At 51.4% G+C, this 19,241-nt stretch overlaps 1 gene segment (V, D, J or C); it reads right to left on the bottom strand.

Annotated features, from left to right (window-relative positions):
• Positions 1 to 678: 678 nt before the first annotated feature.
• On the bottom strand, positions 679 to 18,125 carry LOC137466790 (Ig gamma-3 chain C region-like). The segment is given in 10 exon segments: positions 679 to 926; positions 3,585 to 3,709; positions 8,780 to 8,946; positions 8,991 to 9,145; positions 11,073 to 11,398; positions 12,863 to 13,181; positions 14,471 to 14,551; positions 15,097 to 15,149; positions 15,298 to 15,473; positions 18,100 to 18,125. Coding segments are annotated over 10 exon segments (1,482 nt in total).
• Between the last annotated feature and the right edge of the window lie 1,116 nt (positions 18,126 to 19,241).

Consider the following 19,241-nt stretch of genomic DNA (forward strand, 5'->3'; position numbering starts at 1 on the left):
TCCCGATTTTCCCCAAAATTTCCAATTTTCCCCCAAATTTTCCCCAAAATTTCCCCAAAATCTCCAAAATCCCAAATTTTGGACCCAAAATTTTCGAATTTTTGACCCCGATTTTCCCCAAATTCCCAATTTTTCCCCCAAAATTTCCCCGATTTCCCCCGAAATTCCGGATTTTTCCCCCCAGATTTTTCCGTTTTCACCAAATTTTGCCCCAAAATTCCCGAATTTCCCCAAATTCCCCAAATTCCTGAATTTCCCAAAATTCCCAAATTTCCAAAATTCCCGAATTTCCCCAAATTCCCAAATTCCTGAATTTCCCAAAATTCCCAAATTTCCAAAATTCCCGAATTTCCCCAAAATTCCCAAATTTCCCGAATTTCCCAAAATTCCCAAATTTCCAAAATTCCCGAATTTCCCAAAATTCCCGAATTTCCCAAAATTCCCGAATTTCCCCAAATTTCTCCAAATTCCCAAATTTTGCCCCAAAATTCCCGAATTTCCCCAAATTCCCCGAATTTCCCGAAAATTCCCCAAATTTCCCCAAATTTCCCCAAATTTTGCCCCAAAATTCCGGAATTTTCCCCCCAAAATTTTGGAATTTCCTCCCCCAAATTCCCGAATTTCCGCCCCCAGCGTTGAGAATTCCCCTCCCCCTCCCAGTTCAAACCAGTACAAACCAGTATAAACCAGTATAAACCAGTATAAACCAGTTCAAACCAGTTCAAACCAGTTCAAACCAGTTCAAACCAGTATAAACCAGTTCAAACCAGTCCAAACCAATTCAAACCGGTTCAAACCAGTTCAAACCGGTCCAAACCAGTACAAACCAGTATAAACCAGTATAAACCAGTATAAACCAGTATAAACCAGTATCACGCCCCCTGCTGGACGCTCAGCCTGAGGAGGGAGCTCAGCATCCACTGCACCTGCAGGGACCAGAGAAAACCAGTATAAACCAGTATAAACCAGTATGGACCAGTATAAACCAGTATGGACCAGTATGGACCAGTATGGACCAGTATAAACCAGTGCAAACCAGTATGGACCAGTATAAACCAGTGAAAACCAGTATGGACCAGTATGGACCAGAGAAAACCAGTACGGACCAGTATAAACCAGTATAAACCAGTATGGACCAGTATAAACCAGTATGGACCAGTATGGACCAGTATGGACCAGTATAAACCAGTGAAAACCAGTATGGACCAGTATGGACCATTGAAAACCAGTATAAACCAGTATGGACCAGTATAAACCAGTCCAAACCAGTGACCCCCAATCCCGTTTTCCCTCCATTTTTCCCCATTTTTAACCCTTTTTTTGCCGTTTCTCCCCGTTTTTCCGCCTCCCAGTCCCTCCCAGTTTGTCCCAGTTTGTCCCAGTCCAAACCAGTATAAACCAGTATAAACCAGTAACCCCACATCCCCATTTTTAACCCTTTTTTTCCCCATTTTCCCCCCATTTTAACCCCTTTTTTCCCCATTTTTAACCCTTTTCCCCCCCGTTTTTTCCCCGGTTTTTTCCCCCGTTTCCCCCCCTCCCAGTCCAAACCAGTATAAACCAGTCCAAGCCAGTCCAAACCAGTCCAAACCAGTCCAAACCAGTAACCCCAAATCCCCATTTTTACCCTTTTTTCCCCAATTCCCCCCCATTTTAACCCTTTTTTTCCCATTTTTAACCCTTTTTCCCCCATTTTTTCCCCGGGTTTTTCCCCATTTTCCCCCCTCCCAGGCCAAACCAGTCTGAACCAGTCCAAAACCAGTCCAAACCAGTATAAACCAGTATAAACCAGTCCGAACCAGTAACCCCAAATCCCATTTTAACCCTTTCCCCCCCCATTTTCCCCATTTTTAACCCTTTTTTTCCCACTTTAACCCTTTTTTCCCCATTTTACCCCCGTTTTAAAACCCCTCCCAGTCCAAACCAGTCCAAACCAGTCCAAACCAGTATAAACCAGTCCAAACCAGTCCAAACCAGTAACCCCACATCCCCATTTTTAACCCTTTTTTCCCCAATTTCCCCCCATTTTAACCCCTTTTTCCCCATTTTTAACCCTTTTCACCCCGTTTTTTTCCCCCATTTTTTCCCCATTTTCCCCCTCCCAGTCCAAAACCAGTCCAAACCAGTATAAACCAGTCCAAACCAGTAACCCCAAATCCCCATTTTTAACCCTTTTTTTCCCAATTTCCCCCCATTTTAACCCATTTTCCCCCATTTTTAACCCTTTTCTTCCCCCCGTTTTTTCCCCATTTTCCCCCTCCCAGTCCAAACCAGTCCAAACCAGTCCAAACCAGTATAAACCAGTATAAACCAGTAACCCCAAATCCCCATTTTTAACCCTTTTTTTCCCCAATTCCCCCCATTTTAACCCCTTTTTCCCCATTTTTAACCCTTTTTTTCCCCGGTTTTCCCCCGTTTTTTCCCCGTTTTTCCCCCCTCCCAGTCCGAACCAGTACAAACCAGTCCGAACCAGTAACCCCAAATCCCCATTTTTAACCCTTTTTTTCCCAATTTCCCCCCATTTAACCCATTTTCCCCCATTTTTAACCCTTTTTCCCCCCGTTTTTTCCCCATTTTCCCCCTCCCAGTCCAAACCAGTCCAAACCAGTCCAAACCAGTATAAACCAGTATAAACCAGTAACCCCAAATCCCCATTTTTAACCCTTTTTTCCCCAATTCCCCCCATTTTAACCCCCTTTTTCCCCATTTTTTAACCCTTTTTTCCCCGTTTTCCCCGTTTTTTCCCCGTTTTCCCCCCTCCCAGTCCGAACCAGTACAAACCAGTTCGAACCAGTAACCCCAAATCCCCATTTTTAACCCTTTTTTCCCCAATTCCCCCCCATTTTTAACCCCTTTTTCCCCATTTTTAACCCTTTTCCCCGTTTTTTTTCCCATTTTTAACCCTTTTTTCCCCGGTTTTTTCCCCGTTTTTTTCCCCATTTTTCCCCTCCCAGTCCGAACCAGTCCCTCCCAGTCCCTCCCAGTCCAAACCAGTCCGAACCAGTCCAAAACCAGTCCAAACCAGTAACCCCAAATCCCCATTTTTAACCCTTTTTTCCCCAATTTCCCCCCATTTTAACCCCTTTTTCCCCATTTTTAACCCTTTTTTCCCCATTTTCCCTATTTTAAACCCTTTTTTTCCCATTTTAAACCCTTTTCCCTCCATTTTTCCCCATTTTCCCCCCTCCCAGTCCGAACCAGTATAAACCAGTATAAACCAGAATAAACCAGTAACCCCAAATCCCCATTTTTAAACCCTTTTTCCCCCCCATTTTCCCCCCATTTTAACCCCTTTTTTTCCCCATTTTTTAACCCTTTTTTCCCCGTTTTTTCCCCATTTTCCCCCTCCCAGTCCAAACCAGTCCAAACCAGTATAAACCAGTATAAACCAGTAACCCCAAATCCCCATTTTTAACCCTTTTTTCCCCCCATTTCCCCCCATTTTAACCCCTTTTCCCCCATTTTTAACCCTTTTTTTCCCCGGTTTTCCCCGTTTTTTCCCCATTTTCCCCCCTCCCAGTCCAAACCAGTACAAACCAGTCCAAACCAGTACAAACCAGTATAAACCAGTCCAAACCAGTTACCTTGCAGAGGGTCACGGTGGCCCCGTAGCCCACGCTGAGGAGGAAGAGGCTGATGAAGACCCCCAGGGTGTCCCAGGGATCCCCCCCGGGCTCCTCCCGGCAAAGGTCGGGGGGCAGCTGCAGCCCTGGGGGGGGGCAAATCCCAGTTCAGACCAGTATAAACCAGTACAAACCAGTTCAGACCAGTACAGACCAGTACAAACCAGTTTAAACCCCTTTTTCCCCCCGATTTTCCCCTGTTTTTTCCCCGATTTTTTCCCATTTTTCACGATTTTTTCCCATTTTCCCCCATTTTTGGTGCTCCCAGTTGCTCTCCCAGTCGGAAAATCCCAGTTCAGACCAGTTCAGACCAGTTCAAACCAGTTCAAACCAGTTTAACCCCTTTTTTCCCCCCGTTTTTTCCCCGTTTTTTTCCCCGTTTTTTCCCATTTTTTCCCCATTTTTTGCTGCCCCCCAGTTGCTCTCCCAAACACAAAATCCCAGTTTAAAAACCAGTACAAACCAGTACAAACCAGTTCAAACCAGTTCAAACCAGTTCAAACCAGTTTAACACCCTTTTTTTCCCCGTTTTTTCCCCCGTTTTTTTTCCCCGTTTTTCCCCCGTTTTTTCCCATTTTTTCCCATTTTTCCCGATTTTCCCCATTTTCCCCCCCATTTTTCCCCATTTTTGGTGCCCCCAGTTGCTCTCCCAAACACAAAATCCCAGTATAAACCAGTTCAAACCAGTACAAACCAGTACAAACCAGTACAAACCAGTACAAACCAGTTTAACCCTTTTTTCCCCGATTTTCCCTGTTTCTCCCGATTTTTCCCATTTTTTCCCAATTTCCCCCCATTTTCCCAATTTTTGGTGCTCCAGTTACTCTCCCAGTCGGAAAATCCCAGTTCAGACCAGTTCACACCAGTACAAACCAGTACAAACCAGTACAAACCAGTTTAACCCTTTTCCCCCCGATTTTCCCTGTTTTTTCCCCGATTTTTTCCAATTTTTCACGATTTTTTTCCCATTTTTTCCCCATTTTTGGTGCTCCCGGTTGCTCTCCCAGTCGGAAAATCCAGTTCAAACCAGTTTAAACCAGTACAAAGCAGTTCACACCAGTACAAACCAGTACAGACCAGTTTAAACCCTTTTCCCCCCGATTTTCCCTGTTTTTTTCCCCGATTTTTTCCCATTTTTCACGATTTTTTCCCAATTTTCCCCCCATTTTTGGTGCTCCCAGTTGCTCTCCCAGTCGGAAAATCCCAGTTCAAACCAGTTCAAACCAGTATAAACCAGTATAACCCAGTTTAAACCCCTTTTTTTCCCCCTTTTTTCCCCATTTTCCCCCATTTTCCCCTCAATTTTTTCCCATTTTTCCCATTTTCTTCCCATTTTTTTCCCAATTTCCCCCCCCCATTTTTGGTGCTCCCAGTTGCTCTCCCAGTCGGAAAATTCCAGTTCAAACCAGTTTAAACCAGTATAAACCAGTTCACACCAGTACAAACCAGTACGGACCAGTTTAATCATTTTTTCCTCTATTTTCCCTGTTTTTTCCCGATTTTTTCCCATTTTTCACGATTTTTCCCCATTTTCCCCCCCATTTTTGGTGCTCCCAGTTGCTCTCCCAGTCGGAAAATCCCAGTACAAACCAGTTTAAACCAGTATAAACCAGTTCACACCAGTACAAACCAGTACAAACTAGTTTAACCCTTTTTTCCCCCCGATTTTTTTCCCATTTTTCACGATTTTTCCCATTATTCCCCATTTTTGGTGCTCCCAGTTGCTCTCCCAGTCGGAAAATCCCAGTACAAACCAGTTTAAACCAGTATAAACCAGTTCAAACCAGTCCAGACCAGTACAGACCAGTTTAAACCCTTTTTTTCCCATTTCCCCCCATTTTTTCCCATTTTCCCCTCAATTGTTTTCCATTTTTTTCCCAATTTCCCCCCATTTCCCCCATTTTTGGTGCTCCCAGTTGCTCCCCCAAACACCTTTAATTGACTAATTACCCACTAATTACCACTAATTAACCACTAATTAAGCTAATTACCAAGGTTTTATGATCCAAACCCAGGAAGAACCCAAAAAACGCCCCCGAAATCCCAAATTTTCCCCCCAAAATCGACCTTTAATTGACTAATTACCCACTAATTAAAGCTAATTAAGACTAATTAAGCTAATTACCAAGGTTTTATGCATGAAACCAGCCAAGAACCCCAAAAAATGCCCCCAAAATCCCATATTTTCCCCCCCAAAATCCCATTTTTTCCCAAAAAAATCCTAAATTTTCCCCCCAAAAAAACCTTTAATTGACTAATTACCCACTAATTAAAGCTAATCAAGACTAATTAAGCTAATTACCAAGGTTTTATGAACCAAACGGATCAAGAACCCCAAAAAACGCCCCCGAAATCCCAAATTTTCCCCCCAAAAAAGCCCCAAAATCAGCCAAGGATCGACCTTTAATTAAGCTAATTAGCCACGCCCAGCCCTTAATTAACGAGCCCGGACCCGTCCGGCCGCTAATTAGCCGTCCTGATTAATGGGTTCTTATTAAATTAAATTAAATCAACGGCCCCAAAATCCGTTAATTAACGGCCCCGAGTCCCACCAATCCCTTCGTTAACGGCCTGAATCCGCTCCTTAATGACCCGTAATTAATTCATTACCGCTAATTAAGGCTAATTACCGGGGTTTCATGGACCAAACCCAGCCCGGAGCTGAAACCCCTTCACGACCCCAGGAAACGACACCAAAATCCCAAATTTTCCCAAAAATATCCCAGATTTTTGCTAACAAATGACGTTTAATCGACTCATTGCCCTCTAATTACCACTAATTAAGAGTAATTAAGACTAATTAAGCTAATTACCAAGGTTTTATGCATGAAACCAACCCAGAACCCCGAAAAAACGCCCCCGAAATCCCAAAAAAGACCCAAAACCCATTTTTCCCCCAAAAAAATCCCAAATTTTTGCTAACAAATGACGTTTAATCGACTCGTTTCCCGCTAATTACCACTAATCAAGACTAATTAAGCTAATTACCAAGGTTTCATGGAGGAAACCAACCCAGAACCCCAAAAAAACGCCCCCCGAAATCCCGTTTTCCCCCCGCTGCCCGGTTGAATCGCCGTTGCCCCGCCCAAGAAGAACCGGGGCCGTTCGCCAAGGCACAGACTTTAATTGGCTAATTAACGCTAACGGGGCTAATTACCGGGGTTTCTGTGCACGCTGCGCTGCAGGAAGCGCAGGGGCAGCCCCTCGCGCCCCGCTCCCGCTCTTCCCGCTCCGCTTCCGGGTAATTAGCCACGCCCAGGCCCTTAATTAAACGAGCCCGGACCCGTCCGGGCCGCTAATTAGCCGTCCTGATTAATGGGTTCTTATTAAATTAAATTAAATCAACGGCCCCGAAATCCGTTAATTAGCGGCCCCGAGTCCCACCAATCCCTTCGTTAACGGCCCGAATCCGCTCCTTAATGACCCGTAATTAGTTCATTACCGCTAATTAAGGCTAATTACCGGGGTTTCATGGACCAAGACCCAGCCCGGAACCCGAAACCCCTTCGTGACCCCAGGAAACGCCACCAAAATCCCCAAATTTTCCCCAAAAATCCCAGATTTTTGCCAACAAATGACGTTTAATCGACTGATTTCCCGCTAATTACCACTAATCAAGACTAATTAAGCTAATTACCAAGGTTTCATGGAGGAAACCAACCCAGAACCGAAAAACGCCCCCGAAATCCCAAAAAAAGACCCAAAATCCCAAATTTTCCCCCAAAAAATCCCAAATTTTTGCCAACAAATGACGCTTAATCGACTCATTACCCACTAATTACTACTAATCAAGACTAATTAAGCTAATTACCAAGGTTTCATGGAGGGAAACCAACCCCGAACCCCAAAAAACGCCCCCGAAATCCCAAAAATGACCCAAAATCCCCAAATTTTCCCCAAAAAAATCCCAAATTTTTGCTAACAAATGACGTTTAAATCGACTCGTTACCCACTAATTACCACTAATCAAGACTAATTAAGCTAATTACCAAGGTTTCATGGAGGAAACCAACCCAGAACCCCAAAAAAACGCCCCAAAACCCCAAAAAAGACCCAAAATCCCAAATTTTCCCCCAAAAAAATCCCAAATTTTTGCTAACAAATGATGTTTAATCGACTCGTTACCCACTAATTACCACTAATCAAGACTAATTAAGCTAATTACCAAAGTTTCATGGAGGAAACCAACCCCGAACCCCAAAAAACGCCCCCGAAATCCCAAAAAAGACCCAAAATCCAAATTTTCCCCCAAAAAATCCCAAATTTTTGCCAACAAATGACGTTTATAATCGACTGGTTTCCCGCTAATTGCCACTAATCAAGACTAATTAAGCTAATTACCAAGGTTTTATGCATGAAACCAACCCCGAACCCCAAAAAAACGCCCCCCGAAATCCCGTTTTTCCCCGCTGCCGGTCGAATCGCCGTTGCCCCCGCCCAAGAAGAACCGGGGCCGTTCGCCAAGGCACAGACTTTAATCGGCTAATTAACGCTAACGGGGCTAATTACCGGGGTTTCTGTGCACGCTGCGCTGCAGGAAGCGCAGGGGCAGCCCCTCGCGCCCCGCTCCCGCTCTTCCCGCTCCGCTTCCGGGTAATTAGCCACGCCCAGCCCTTAATTAAACGAGCCCGGACCCGTCCGGCCGCTAATTAGCCGTCCTGATTAATGGGTTCTTATTAAATTAAATTAAATCAACGGCCCCGAAATCCATTCATTAACGGCCCCGAGTCCCACCAATCCCTTCGTTAACGGCCTGAATCCGCTCCTTAATGACCCGTAATTAATTCATTACCGCTAATTAAGGCTAATTACCGGGGTTTCATGGACCAAACCCAGCCCGGAACACGAAACCCCTTCGCGACCCCCAGGAAACGACACCAAAATCCCAAAATTTTCCCCCAAAAAATCCCAAATTTTTGCCAATAAATGATGTTTAATCGACTGATTTCCCACTAATTACTACTAATCAAGACTAATTAAGCTAATTACCAAGGTTTCATGAACCAAATGGATCAGGAACCCCAAAAAAACGCCCCCGAAATCCGTGTTTCCCCCCGCTGCCGGTCGAATCGCCGTTGCCCCGCCCAAGAAGAACCGGGGCCGTTCGCCAAGGCACAGACTTTAATCGGCTAATTAACGCTAACGAGGCTAATTACCGGGGTTTCTGTGCACGCTGCGCTGCAGGAAGCGCAGGGGCAGCCCCTCGTGCACCACGGTGCAGACGTAGGTCGCGCCCCGCTCCCACTCTTCCCGCTCCACCTCCAGGCGGCTGTAGAGGAAGTAGCGCCCCTCCCCGCCCTTTTCCCCGGCGCGCCGGCCCCGTCTCCACGCCGGAGCCGCCCGGAATCCCCGCGGCGGCGCCGGAGCCGCCCAGGACCCTCCTGGTTCTTCTGCCACTGGACGTCGATGGCCTCCGGGAAGAAGCCGCGCACCAGGCAGGTGAGGCTGAGCGTGGCCCGCGAGGAGGAGAGCTCCTCCATGGGGGGAGGCAGGAGGAAGACGGAGGGGGGGCAAGCGTTTTCCTGGCGGGGCGGGAGAAAGAGGCAAAGTGGAGAAGTCAGGCAAGGTTTTGGCGAAATTTCGGTGAAAATCGGGCGAAATTCGGCGGGAAAACGATAAAAAAGTGACGAACAAATGGCAGGACACGTGGGGCACAAGGGGAGGGAATGGGGAGGAAATTGACAAAAAAAAATGGGGAATTTGGCGGAAAATGGGGGAAACTGGGGAAAGATTGGGGGGATTTGGGGAAATTCGGTGAAAATTGGGTGAAAATTGGGTGAAAATCGGGTGAAATTAGGCAGAAAAATGATAAAAAAGTGACGAACAAATGGCGGGAAACGTGGGGCATAAGGGGAGGGAATGGGGAGGAAATTGACAAAAAAATTGGGGAATTTGGGGAAAATGGGAAAGATTGGGGAAAGATTGGGGGATTTGGGGAAATTCGGTGAAAATTTGGCGAAAATTGGGTGAAAATCGGGTGAAATTCGGCAGAAAAATGATAAAAAAGTGACAAACAAATGGCGGGAAACGTGGGGCATAAGAGGAGGGAATGGGGAGGAAATTGACAAAAAAATGGGGAATCTGGGAAGAAAAGGGAAAAAACTGGGGAAGATTTGGGGAAATTTGGCGAAAATTGGGTGACAATTGGGCGAAATTTGGTGAAAATCGTGTGAAATTTGGCAGAAAAATGGGGGCGAAACGATAAAATAATGGCGGGAAGTGAGGCGGAAAAGGGGAGGGAATGGGGAGGAAATTTGGGGGAATTTTGGGGAAAATGGAAAAGATTGGGGAAAGATTGGGGGAATTTGGGGAAATTTGGTGAAAATTTGGCGAAAATTGGGTGGAAATTGGGTGAAATTCGGTGGAAAAACGATAAAAAAGTGACGAACAAATGGCGGGAACGTGGGGCATAAGGGGAGGGAATGGGGAGGAAATTGACAAAAAAAAATGGGGAATTTGGGGAAAAATGGGGAAAACTGGGGAAAGATTGGGGGAATTTGGGGAAATTTGGTGAAAATCGGGTGAAAATTGGGTGAAATTTGGGTGAAATTTGGCAGAAAAATGGGGGAAAACGACAAAAAAATGGCGGGAAACGATGCAAAAATGGGGAGGGAATGGGGAGGAAATTGGGGGAATTTTGGGGGAAAATGGGAAAATTGGGGAATTTGGGGGAATTTGGGAATAATCTGGCGAAAAATTGGGAAAACTGGGCAAAAAACCCCAAAATTTCAGGTCAAAACCCCCAAAATTTCGGGTAAAAACCCCAAAATTTTGCTGTAAAACCCCCAGAATTTCAGGTAAAAAATCCCCAAATTTCTGGGTAAAAAAACCCCCAAAATTTCAGGTAAAAACACCAAAATTTCATATAAAAAACCCGAAAATTTCAGGTAAAAAACCACCCGAATTTTTGGGTAAAAACCCCAAAATTTCAGGTAAAAACCCCAAAATTTCGGGCAAAAACCCCCAAAATTTCAGGCAAAAAACCACAAAAATTTCAGGTAAAAAACTCCAAAATTTCAGGTAAAAAAACACCCGAATTTTTGGGTAAAAACCCCAACATTTCAGGTAAAAACCCCAAAATTTCGGGCAAAACCCCCAAAATTTCAGGCAAAAAACCACAAAAATTTCAGGTAAAAAACTCCAAAATTTCAGGTAAAAAACACCCGAATTTTTGGGTAAAAACCCCCAAAATTTTTGGTTAAAAACCCCAAAATTTTTGGTTAAAAACCCCAAAATTTCAGGTAAAAAACCCCAAAATTTCAGGTGAAAAACGCCCCAATTTTTGGTGAAAAACCCAAATTTCCGGTAAAAACCCCCCAAAATCCTCGTTTTAAATCCCCCGAATTCTCCGTAACACAAACCACAAAACCAGCATTTTTTCGGTGCCGAAACCCCGAAAATCCCCGTTTTTTTTTTGGTTTTTTTTTGTTTGTTTAACCCCTTCCTTACCTTGCCGCCGCTCCAGCCGCCGCTCCAGCGGCGCCGGCAGCTCGGCGTGGCTGACGCGGCAGACGAAGGGCGGCGCCGGCCTCCCAGTCGCCGGCGGCCACCGGCAGCTCGCTGGCGGCCGTGAAGGTGCCGTTGAAGTGGGTGGGTGAGGCGCAGGGGCAGGGCCGGCCCGGGTGGCCGCCGCCGGCGCGGCTCCAGGTGACGGCCAGGCCCTCGTCGCTGGGCAGGCCGGGTCACCAGGCACAGCAGCTTGGGCGACTGCGAGATGTAGAGGGCCGAGGGCGACGGCGGCAGCGCGAAGACGGCGATGGCGCTGGAGCTGGGCGCTGGCGGCGGCGGGGGAAAGCTTGGGTTTGGGTTGGGTGGAGAACCTCGGAGGAGCTCCAAAGTTGGGTTGGGTTGAGTTGAGTTGGGTTGAGTTGGGTTGGGTTGGGTTGGGTGGAGAACCTCGGGGAACCTCAACGGTTGAGGTTCGGTTGAGTTGGGTATGGGTTGGGGTTGGGTGGAGAACCTCGGAGAACCTCAACGGTTGAGGTTCGGTTGAGTTGAGTTGGGTTGGGTTGAGTTGGGTGGGTTGGGTTGGGTTGGGTTGAGAACCTTGGAGAACCTCAACGGTTGAGGTTTGGCTGAGTTGAGTTGGGTTGGGTTGGGTTGAGTTGGGGTTGGGTTGGGGTTGGGTGGAGAACCTCGGAGAACCTCAACGGTTGAGGTTCGGTTGAGTTGAGTTGGGGTTGGGTTGGGTGGAGAACCTCGGAGGATCTCAAAGTTGGGTTGGGTTGGGTTGGGTGGAGAACCTTGGAGAACCTCAACGGTTGAGGTTGGGTTGAGTTGGGGTTGGGTTGGGTTGGGTTGGGTGGAGAACCTCGGAGGAGCTCCAACGGTTCAGGTTGGGTTGGGTTGGGTTGGGTGGAGAACCTCGGAGGATCTCCAAAGTTGGGTTGGGTTGGGTTGGGTTGAGTTGGGTTGGGTTGGGTTGGGTTGGGGTGGAGAACCTCGGAGGAGATCCAACGTTGGGTTGGGTTTGAGAACCTTGGAGAACCTCAATGGTTGAGGTTCGGTTGAGTTGAGTTGGGTTGGGTTGGGTTGGGGTTGGGTGGAGACCCTCGGAGGATCTCCAAAGTTGGGTTGGGTTGAGTTGAGTTGGGTTGAGTTGGGTTGAGTTGGGTTGGGTTGGGTTGGGTGGAGAACCTCGGAGGAGCTCCAAAGTTGGGTTGGGTTGAGTTGAGTTGGGTTGGGGTTGGGTGGAGAACCTCGGAGAAGCTCCAAAGTTGGGTTGGGTTGAGTTGGGTTGGGTTGGGTTGGGTTGGGTGGAGAACCTTGGAGGATCTCCAAAGTTGGGTTGGGTTGGGTTGGGTTGAGTTGGGTTGGGTTGGGTTCGGTTGGGTTGGGTTGGGTTGAGAACCTTGGAGAACCTCAACGGTTGAGGTTGGGTTGAGTTGGGTTGGGTTGGGTTGAGTTCGGGGGTCTTGGAGAGCCTCAAAACCCAACTGGAGGATCTTGAAGACCCCGAACCCAACTGGAAGATCTTGAAGACCCCAAAACCCAACCGAAGACCCCAAACCCAACTGGAAGACCCCAAAACCCAACCAAAGACCCCAAAACCCAACTGGAAGACCCCAAAACCCAACCGAAGACCCCAAAACCCAACTGGAAGACCCCAAACCCAACCCAAGACCCCAAAACCCAACTGGAAGATCTTGAAGAGCCCAAAACTCAACTCAAGCCCCCAAAACCCAACTGGAAGACCCCAAACCCAACCGGAGACGCCCAGACCCCGAGCCCCGACTCACCCGAGCAGCGCCCGGCCGTGGCCTCGGCGACGGCGCCGGACGCGGCGTGCGTGGCCCGGCAGGAGAAGACGCCGTCCCACCAGTCGGCGGCCGAGACGTTGAGGCGCGACTCCAGCTGGAAGGTGCCGGGGGCGTGGCCGGGCGTGGCCTCCTTGGTGCGGGCGTGGCCTCGCCCCACCGCGTCGCCGTCCTTCAGCCAATCCACGGCCACGGGGGGCGGGGCGAAGCCGGTGACCAGGCAGAGGAGCTCCACCAGGCCGGAGTCGCCGCACGACTGGAAGACCTCGACGGTCGGGGGGGCGGGGCTTGGCGCCTTCGGCTGTGGGGGTGACGTCACGGTGATGTCACGGGGGGGGCGTGGTTTGAGGGTGGGGGCGGGGCTTGGCGGGCGGGGGGGGGGAGGACCTACCTGGGGCGGAGGAGGGGGCGGGGAGGGCGGCGCCGGCGGAGACGGCGGCGAAAGTGGAGGAACCTCGAGGGTGGAGAACCTCGGGGGTGGAGGAGCCCGAGGGTTTTGGAGAACCTCGAGGGTTTTGGAGAAACTCGAGGTTGGAGAACCTCAACCACCTTGGAGAACCTCAAGGTTGGAGGATCTCCAGAACCTTGGAGAACCTCGAGGTTGGAGAACCTCAACAACCTTGGGGAACCTCGAGGTTGGAGAACCTCAACCACCTTGGGGGACCTCGAGGTTGGAGGATCTCAAGAACCTCGGGGAACCTCAACGATCTTGGGGAACCTCAAGGTTGGAGAACCTCAACCACCTTGGGGGACCTCGAGGTTGGAGGAGCTCCAGAACCTCGGGGAACCTCAACGATCTTGGGGGACCTCAAGGTAGGAGAACCTCAACCACCTTGGGGGACCTCGAGGCTGGAGGATCTCAAGAACCTTGGAGAACCTCGAGGTTGGAGAACCTCAAGAACCTCGGGGGACCTCAACGACCTTGGGGGACCTCAAGGTTGGAGAACCTCAACCAACTTGGGGAACCTCGAGGCTGGAGGAGCTCAACCACCTTGGGGGACCTCAAGGTTGGAGAACCTCAAGAACCTTGGGGAACCTCAACGATCTTGGGGAACCTCGAGGATTTTGGAGAACCACGAGGATTTTGGAGAACCTCCAGGATTTTGGAGAACCTCCAGGATTTTGGAGAACCTCCAGGATTTTGGAGAACCTCGCGGAATTTTGGAGAACCTCCAGGATTTTGGAGAACCTCGTGGGTTTTGGAGAACCTCGCGGAATTTTGGAGAACCTCGCGGGTTTTGGAGAACCTCCAGGATTTTGGAGAACCTCGAGGTTGGAGAACCTCCAGGATTTTGGAGAACCTCCAGGATTTTGGAGAACCTCCAGGATTTTGGAGAACCTCCAGGATTTTGGAGAACCTCGAGGATTTTGAGAACCTCCAGGATTTTGGAGAACCTTGCGGGTTTTGGAGAACCTCCAGGATTTTGGAGAACCTCCAGGATTTTGGAGAACCTCGAGGATTTTGGAGAACCTCGAGGTCGGAGAACCCCAAATTTTGGGTTTTTCTCCTTTTTTTCCCTCCCGGGACCTACCTGGGGTCGCGGTGGGCTCAGGGCGGCGCCCCCTGGGCGGGGCTTGGGCGGAGCCTACGGAGATCTCGGGGTCACGGCCGGAGGCCACGCCCACAAAACTGGGGGGGTGGGGCATGGGGTGGGCGGGGCCGGGACCTACCTGGGGGGGTGGAGACCTCGGAGGGCGTGGCGGGGGCGGAGCCTAAGGAGGCGGGGCCGCCGGAAGACCCCGGAGAAACCCAAAGTTGGGCCAACCCAAGAGCCCGAACCCAACTGGAGACCCCAAACCCAACTGGGGTCAACTGGAAGAGCCCGAACCCAACTGGAGACCCCGAAACCCAACTGGGGTCAACTGGAGACCTCAAAACCCAACTTTGGGTCAACTGGAAGAGCCCGAACCCAACTGGAGACCCCAAAGACCTCAAACTCAACTGGAAGAGCCTGAACCCAATGGAAGAGCCCAAAACCCAACTGGAAAAGCCTGAACCCAACTGGAAGAGCCCAAACCCAAGTGGAAGAGCCCAAACCCAACTGGAAGAGCCCAAACCCAAGTGGAAGAGCCCGAACCCAACTGGAAGAGCCCAAAGAGCCCGAACCCAAGTGGAAGAGCCCAAACCCAACTGGAAGAGCCTGAACCCAACTGGAAGAGCCCAAAGAGCCCAAACCCAAGTGGAAGAGCCCGAACCCAAGTGGAAGAGCCCGAACCCAACTGGAAGAGCCCGAACCCAAGTGGAAGAGCCCAAAGAGCCCGAACCCAACTGGAAGAGGTGGAACCCAACTGGAAGAGCCCGAACCCAAGTGGAAGAGCCCGAACCCAAGTGGAAGAGCCCGAAGGCCCCGAAGCCGAGCGGACGCGCCCCGCCCCGAGCCGAGGCCCCGGCGGGCGGGGCCCGGCGCCGCGCTCACCGTCGACGCGGACGCTGCGGCGGGCGCTGGTGGCCTGGTGCAGGACGCTGCAGACGAACGCGCCGGCGCTCCCGGAAGCTCCCGGGATTGGCACGCGGCTGCCGGCCGCGAAGAGCCCCGATTGGCCGCGGACCTGGGGGATGGGGGCGGGGCCGGGGCTGGGGGTGGGGCTCCAGCTGAAGGAGACGGGGGAGGGGAAGAAGCCGGAAGCCAGGCAGCCAATGGCGCGCCGGGGGGCGGGGCCGCAGCCGACCAATGGGAAGAGGGAGGGGGGGCTGGGGCGGGCTGGGGGGGGGGAGGGAGAGAGAGAAAAAGGGGCGGGGTTAGAGATGGGGAGGGGCTTATGGGGGGCGCTGTGCCCCATAGGAAACCCCATAGGGAGCCTCTGCCCCATAGGGGGCGCTGTGCCCCATAGAGACCCCTCTGCCCCATAGAAACCCTATAGGGGTCACTCGGACCCATAGAAAATCCTATAGAGGGCGCTGTGCCCCATAGAAACCCCTCTGCCCCATAGAAAACCCTACAGGGACCGTCCTGCCCCATAGAGACCCCTCTGCCCCATAGAAACCCTATAGGGACCGTCCTGCCCCATAGAGACCCCTCTGCCCCATAGAAACCCTATAGGGACCGTCCTGCCCCATAGGGAGCCTCTGCCCCATAGAAAATCCTATAGGGGTCACTCGGACCCATAGAAAATCCTATAGAGGGCGCTGTGCCCCATAGAGACCCCTCTGCCCCATAGAAAACCTATAGGGGTCGTCCTGCCCCATAGAGACCCCTCTGCCCCATAGAAACCCTACAGGGGTCATCCTGCCCCATAGAGACCCCTCTGCCGCATAGAAAACCCTACAGGGAGCCTCTGCCCCATAGAAACCCTATAGGGGTCACTCGGACCCACAGAAAACCCTATAGAGGGCGCTGTGCCCCATAGAGACCCCTCTGCCCCATAGAAACCCTACAGGGAGCCTCTGCCCCATAGAAACTCTATAGGGACCGTCCTGCCCCATAGGGAACCTCTGCCCCATAGAAAACCCTATAGGGGTCACTCGGACCCATAGAAAACCCTATAGGGGTCGTCCTGCCCCATAGAGACCCCTCTGCCCCATAGAAAACTCTATAGGGGTCACTCGGACCCATAGAAAATCCCACAGGGGCCGTCCTGCCCTATAGGAAGCCTCTGCCCCATAGAAAAGCCTATAGGGGTCGTCCTGCCCCATAGAGAGCCTCTGCCCCATAGAAAATCCTATAGGGGTCACTCGGACCCATAGAAAACCCTATAGGGACCCTCCTGCCCTATAGGAAGCCTCTGCCCCATAGAAAATCCTATAGGGATGTCCCTGCCCTATAGATCTCCTGCCCCATAGATCTCCAGCCCTATAGAGACCCCCCTGTCCTTTAGAGACCTCCTGCCCCATAGATCCGGGTCTGCCCTATAGATCCAATCCCTATAGATCCGCCTGCCCCATAGATCCCGTCCTGCCCCATAGATCAACCTGCCCTATAGATCCTGTGCCCTATAGATCCGAGTCTGCCCTATAGGGACGTCCCTGCCCCATAGATCCGAGTCTGCTCTATAGGGAGGTCCCTGCCCCATAGATCCGGGTCTGCCCTATAGGGACGTCCCTGCCCCATAGATCCGAGTCTGCCCTATAGGGATCCGATCCCTATAGATCGTCCTGCCCCACAGATCCCATCCTGCCCCATAGATCCTCCTGCCCTATAGATCCTGTGCCCTATAGATCCGGGTCTTCCCTATAGGGACGACCCTGCCCCATAGATTCCATCCTGCCCCATAGATCTGCTGCCCTTTAGATCCTCCTGCCTTATAGGGACGACTCTGCCCCATAGATCCGGGTGTGCCCTATAGAGACCCCCCTGTCCTTCAGGGACCTCCTGCCCCATAGATCCCATCCTGCCCCATAGATCAGCCTGCCCTATAGGTCCTCCTGCCCCATAGATCCCATTCTGCCCCATTGATTCTCCTGCCCCATAGATCCTCCTGCCCTATAGATCCCATCCTGCCCCATAGATCCCCCTACTCTATAGGAACAGCTTAGGACCCCCTGCCCCATAGCGATCCTGCCCCATAGCGACCCCCCCTACTCTATAGGGACCCAACAGTACAGCTTAGGCACCCCTGCCCCATAGATCCATTCCTGCCCCACAGATCCTTCTCTGACCCATAGATCCCACCCTGCCCCATAGATCCCATCCTGCCCCATAGCGATCCTGCCCCATAGCGATCCTGCCCCACAGCGACCCCCTACTCTATAGGGACCCTACAGTACAGCTGAGGCACCCCTGCCCCATAGATCCCATCCCGCCCCATAGATCCATCCCTGCCCTATAGATCGGTGTCTACCCCATAGATCTCACCCTGCCCCATAGCGATCCTGCCCCACAGCGACCCCCTACTCTATAGGGACCCTACGGTACAGCTGAGGCACCCCTGCCCCATAGAGCCATTCCTGCCCCATAGATCCATCCTTGCCCCATAGATCCCACCCTGCCCCATAGATCCCATCCTGCCCCATAGCGATCCTGCCCCATAGCGACCTCCTACTCTATAGGGACCCTACGGTACAGCTGAGGCACCCCTGCCCCATAGATCCCATCCTGCCCCATAGATCCCATCCTGCCCCATAGCAATCCTGCCCCATAGCGACCCCCTACTCTATAGGGACCCTACGGTACAGCTTAGGGACCCCCCGCCCCATAGATCCCATCGTGCCCCACAGATCCCATCCCGCCCCATAGATCCATCCCTGCCCTATAGATCGGTGTCTGCCCCATAGATCTCACCCTGCCCCATAGCGATCCTGCCCCATAGCGACCCCCTACTCTATAGGGACCCTACAGTACAGCATAGGGACCCCCCGCCCCATAGATCCCATCCTGCCCCATAGATCCATTCCTGCCCCATAGCGATCCTGCCCCATAGCGACCCCCTACTCTATAGGGACCCTACAGTACAGCGTAGGGACCCCCCGCCCCATAGATCCCATCCTGCCCCATAGATCTCACCCTGCCCCATAGCGATCCCCCCTACTCTATAGGGACCCTACGGTACAGCTTAGGGACCCCCCGACCCATAGATCCCATCCTGCCCCATAGATCCCATCCTGCCCCATAGATCCATTCCTGCCCCATAGATCCATTCCTGCCCCATAGATTCCATCCTGACCCATAGATCCACCTGCCCCATAGATCCTCCTGCTCTATAGGGACCCTAAAGTAGAGCTGGAAGACCCCCCTGCCCCATAGCGATCCCTGCCCCATCGATCCCATCCCTGCCCTATAGATCCCATCCTGCCCCATAGCGAACCCCCTACTCTATAGGGACCCTACGGTACAGCTCGGGCACCCCTGCCCCATAGATCCCATCCTGCCCCATAGATCGGGGTCTGCCCCATAGATCCTGTCCTGCCCCATAGATTGGTGTCTGCCCCATAGATCGGTGTCTGCCCCATAGATCCTCCTGCCCTATAGATCCTGTGCCCTATAGATCCGGGTCTGCCCTATAGGGACGACCCTGCCCCATAGATTCCATCCTGCCCCATAGATCCGCTGCCCTTTAGATCCTCCTGCCTTATAGGGACGACTCTGCCCCATAGATCCGGGTGTGCCCTATAGAGACCCCCCTGTCCTTCAGGGACCTCCTGCCCCATAGATCAGCCTGCCCTATAGGTCCTCCTGCCCCATAGATCCCATTCTGCCCCATTGATTCTCCTGCCCCATAGATCCTCCTGCCCTATAGGTCCTCCTGCCCTATAGATCCCATCCTGCCCCATAGATCCCCCTACTCTATAGGAACAGCTTAGGACCCCCTGCCCCATAGCGATCCTGCCCCATAGCGACCCCCCCTACTCTATAGGGACCCAACAGTACAGCTTAGGCACCCCTGCCCCATAGATCCATTCCTGCCCCACAGATCCTTCTCTGAC

The sequence above is a fragment of the Anomalospiza imberbis genome, unplaced genomic scaffold (assembly GCF_031753505.1).
Source record: "Anomalospiza imberbis isolate Cuckoo-Finch-1a 21T00152 unplaced genomic scaffold, ASM3175350v1 scaffold_437, whole genome shotgun sequence".
In the NCBI taxonomy this organism is placed as follows: Eukaryota; Metazoa; Chordata; class Aves; order Passeriformes; family Viduidae; genus Anomalospiza; species Anomalospiza imberbis.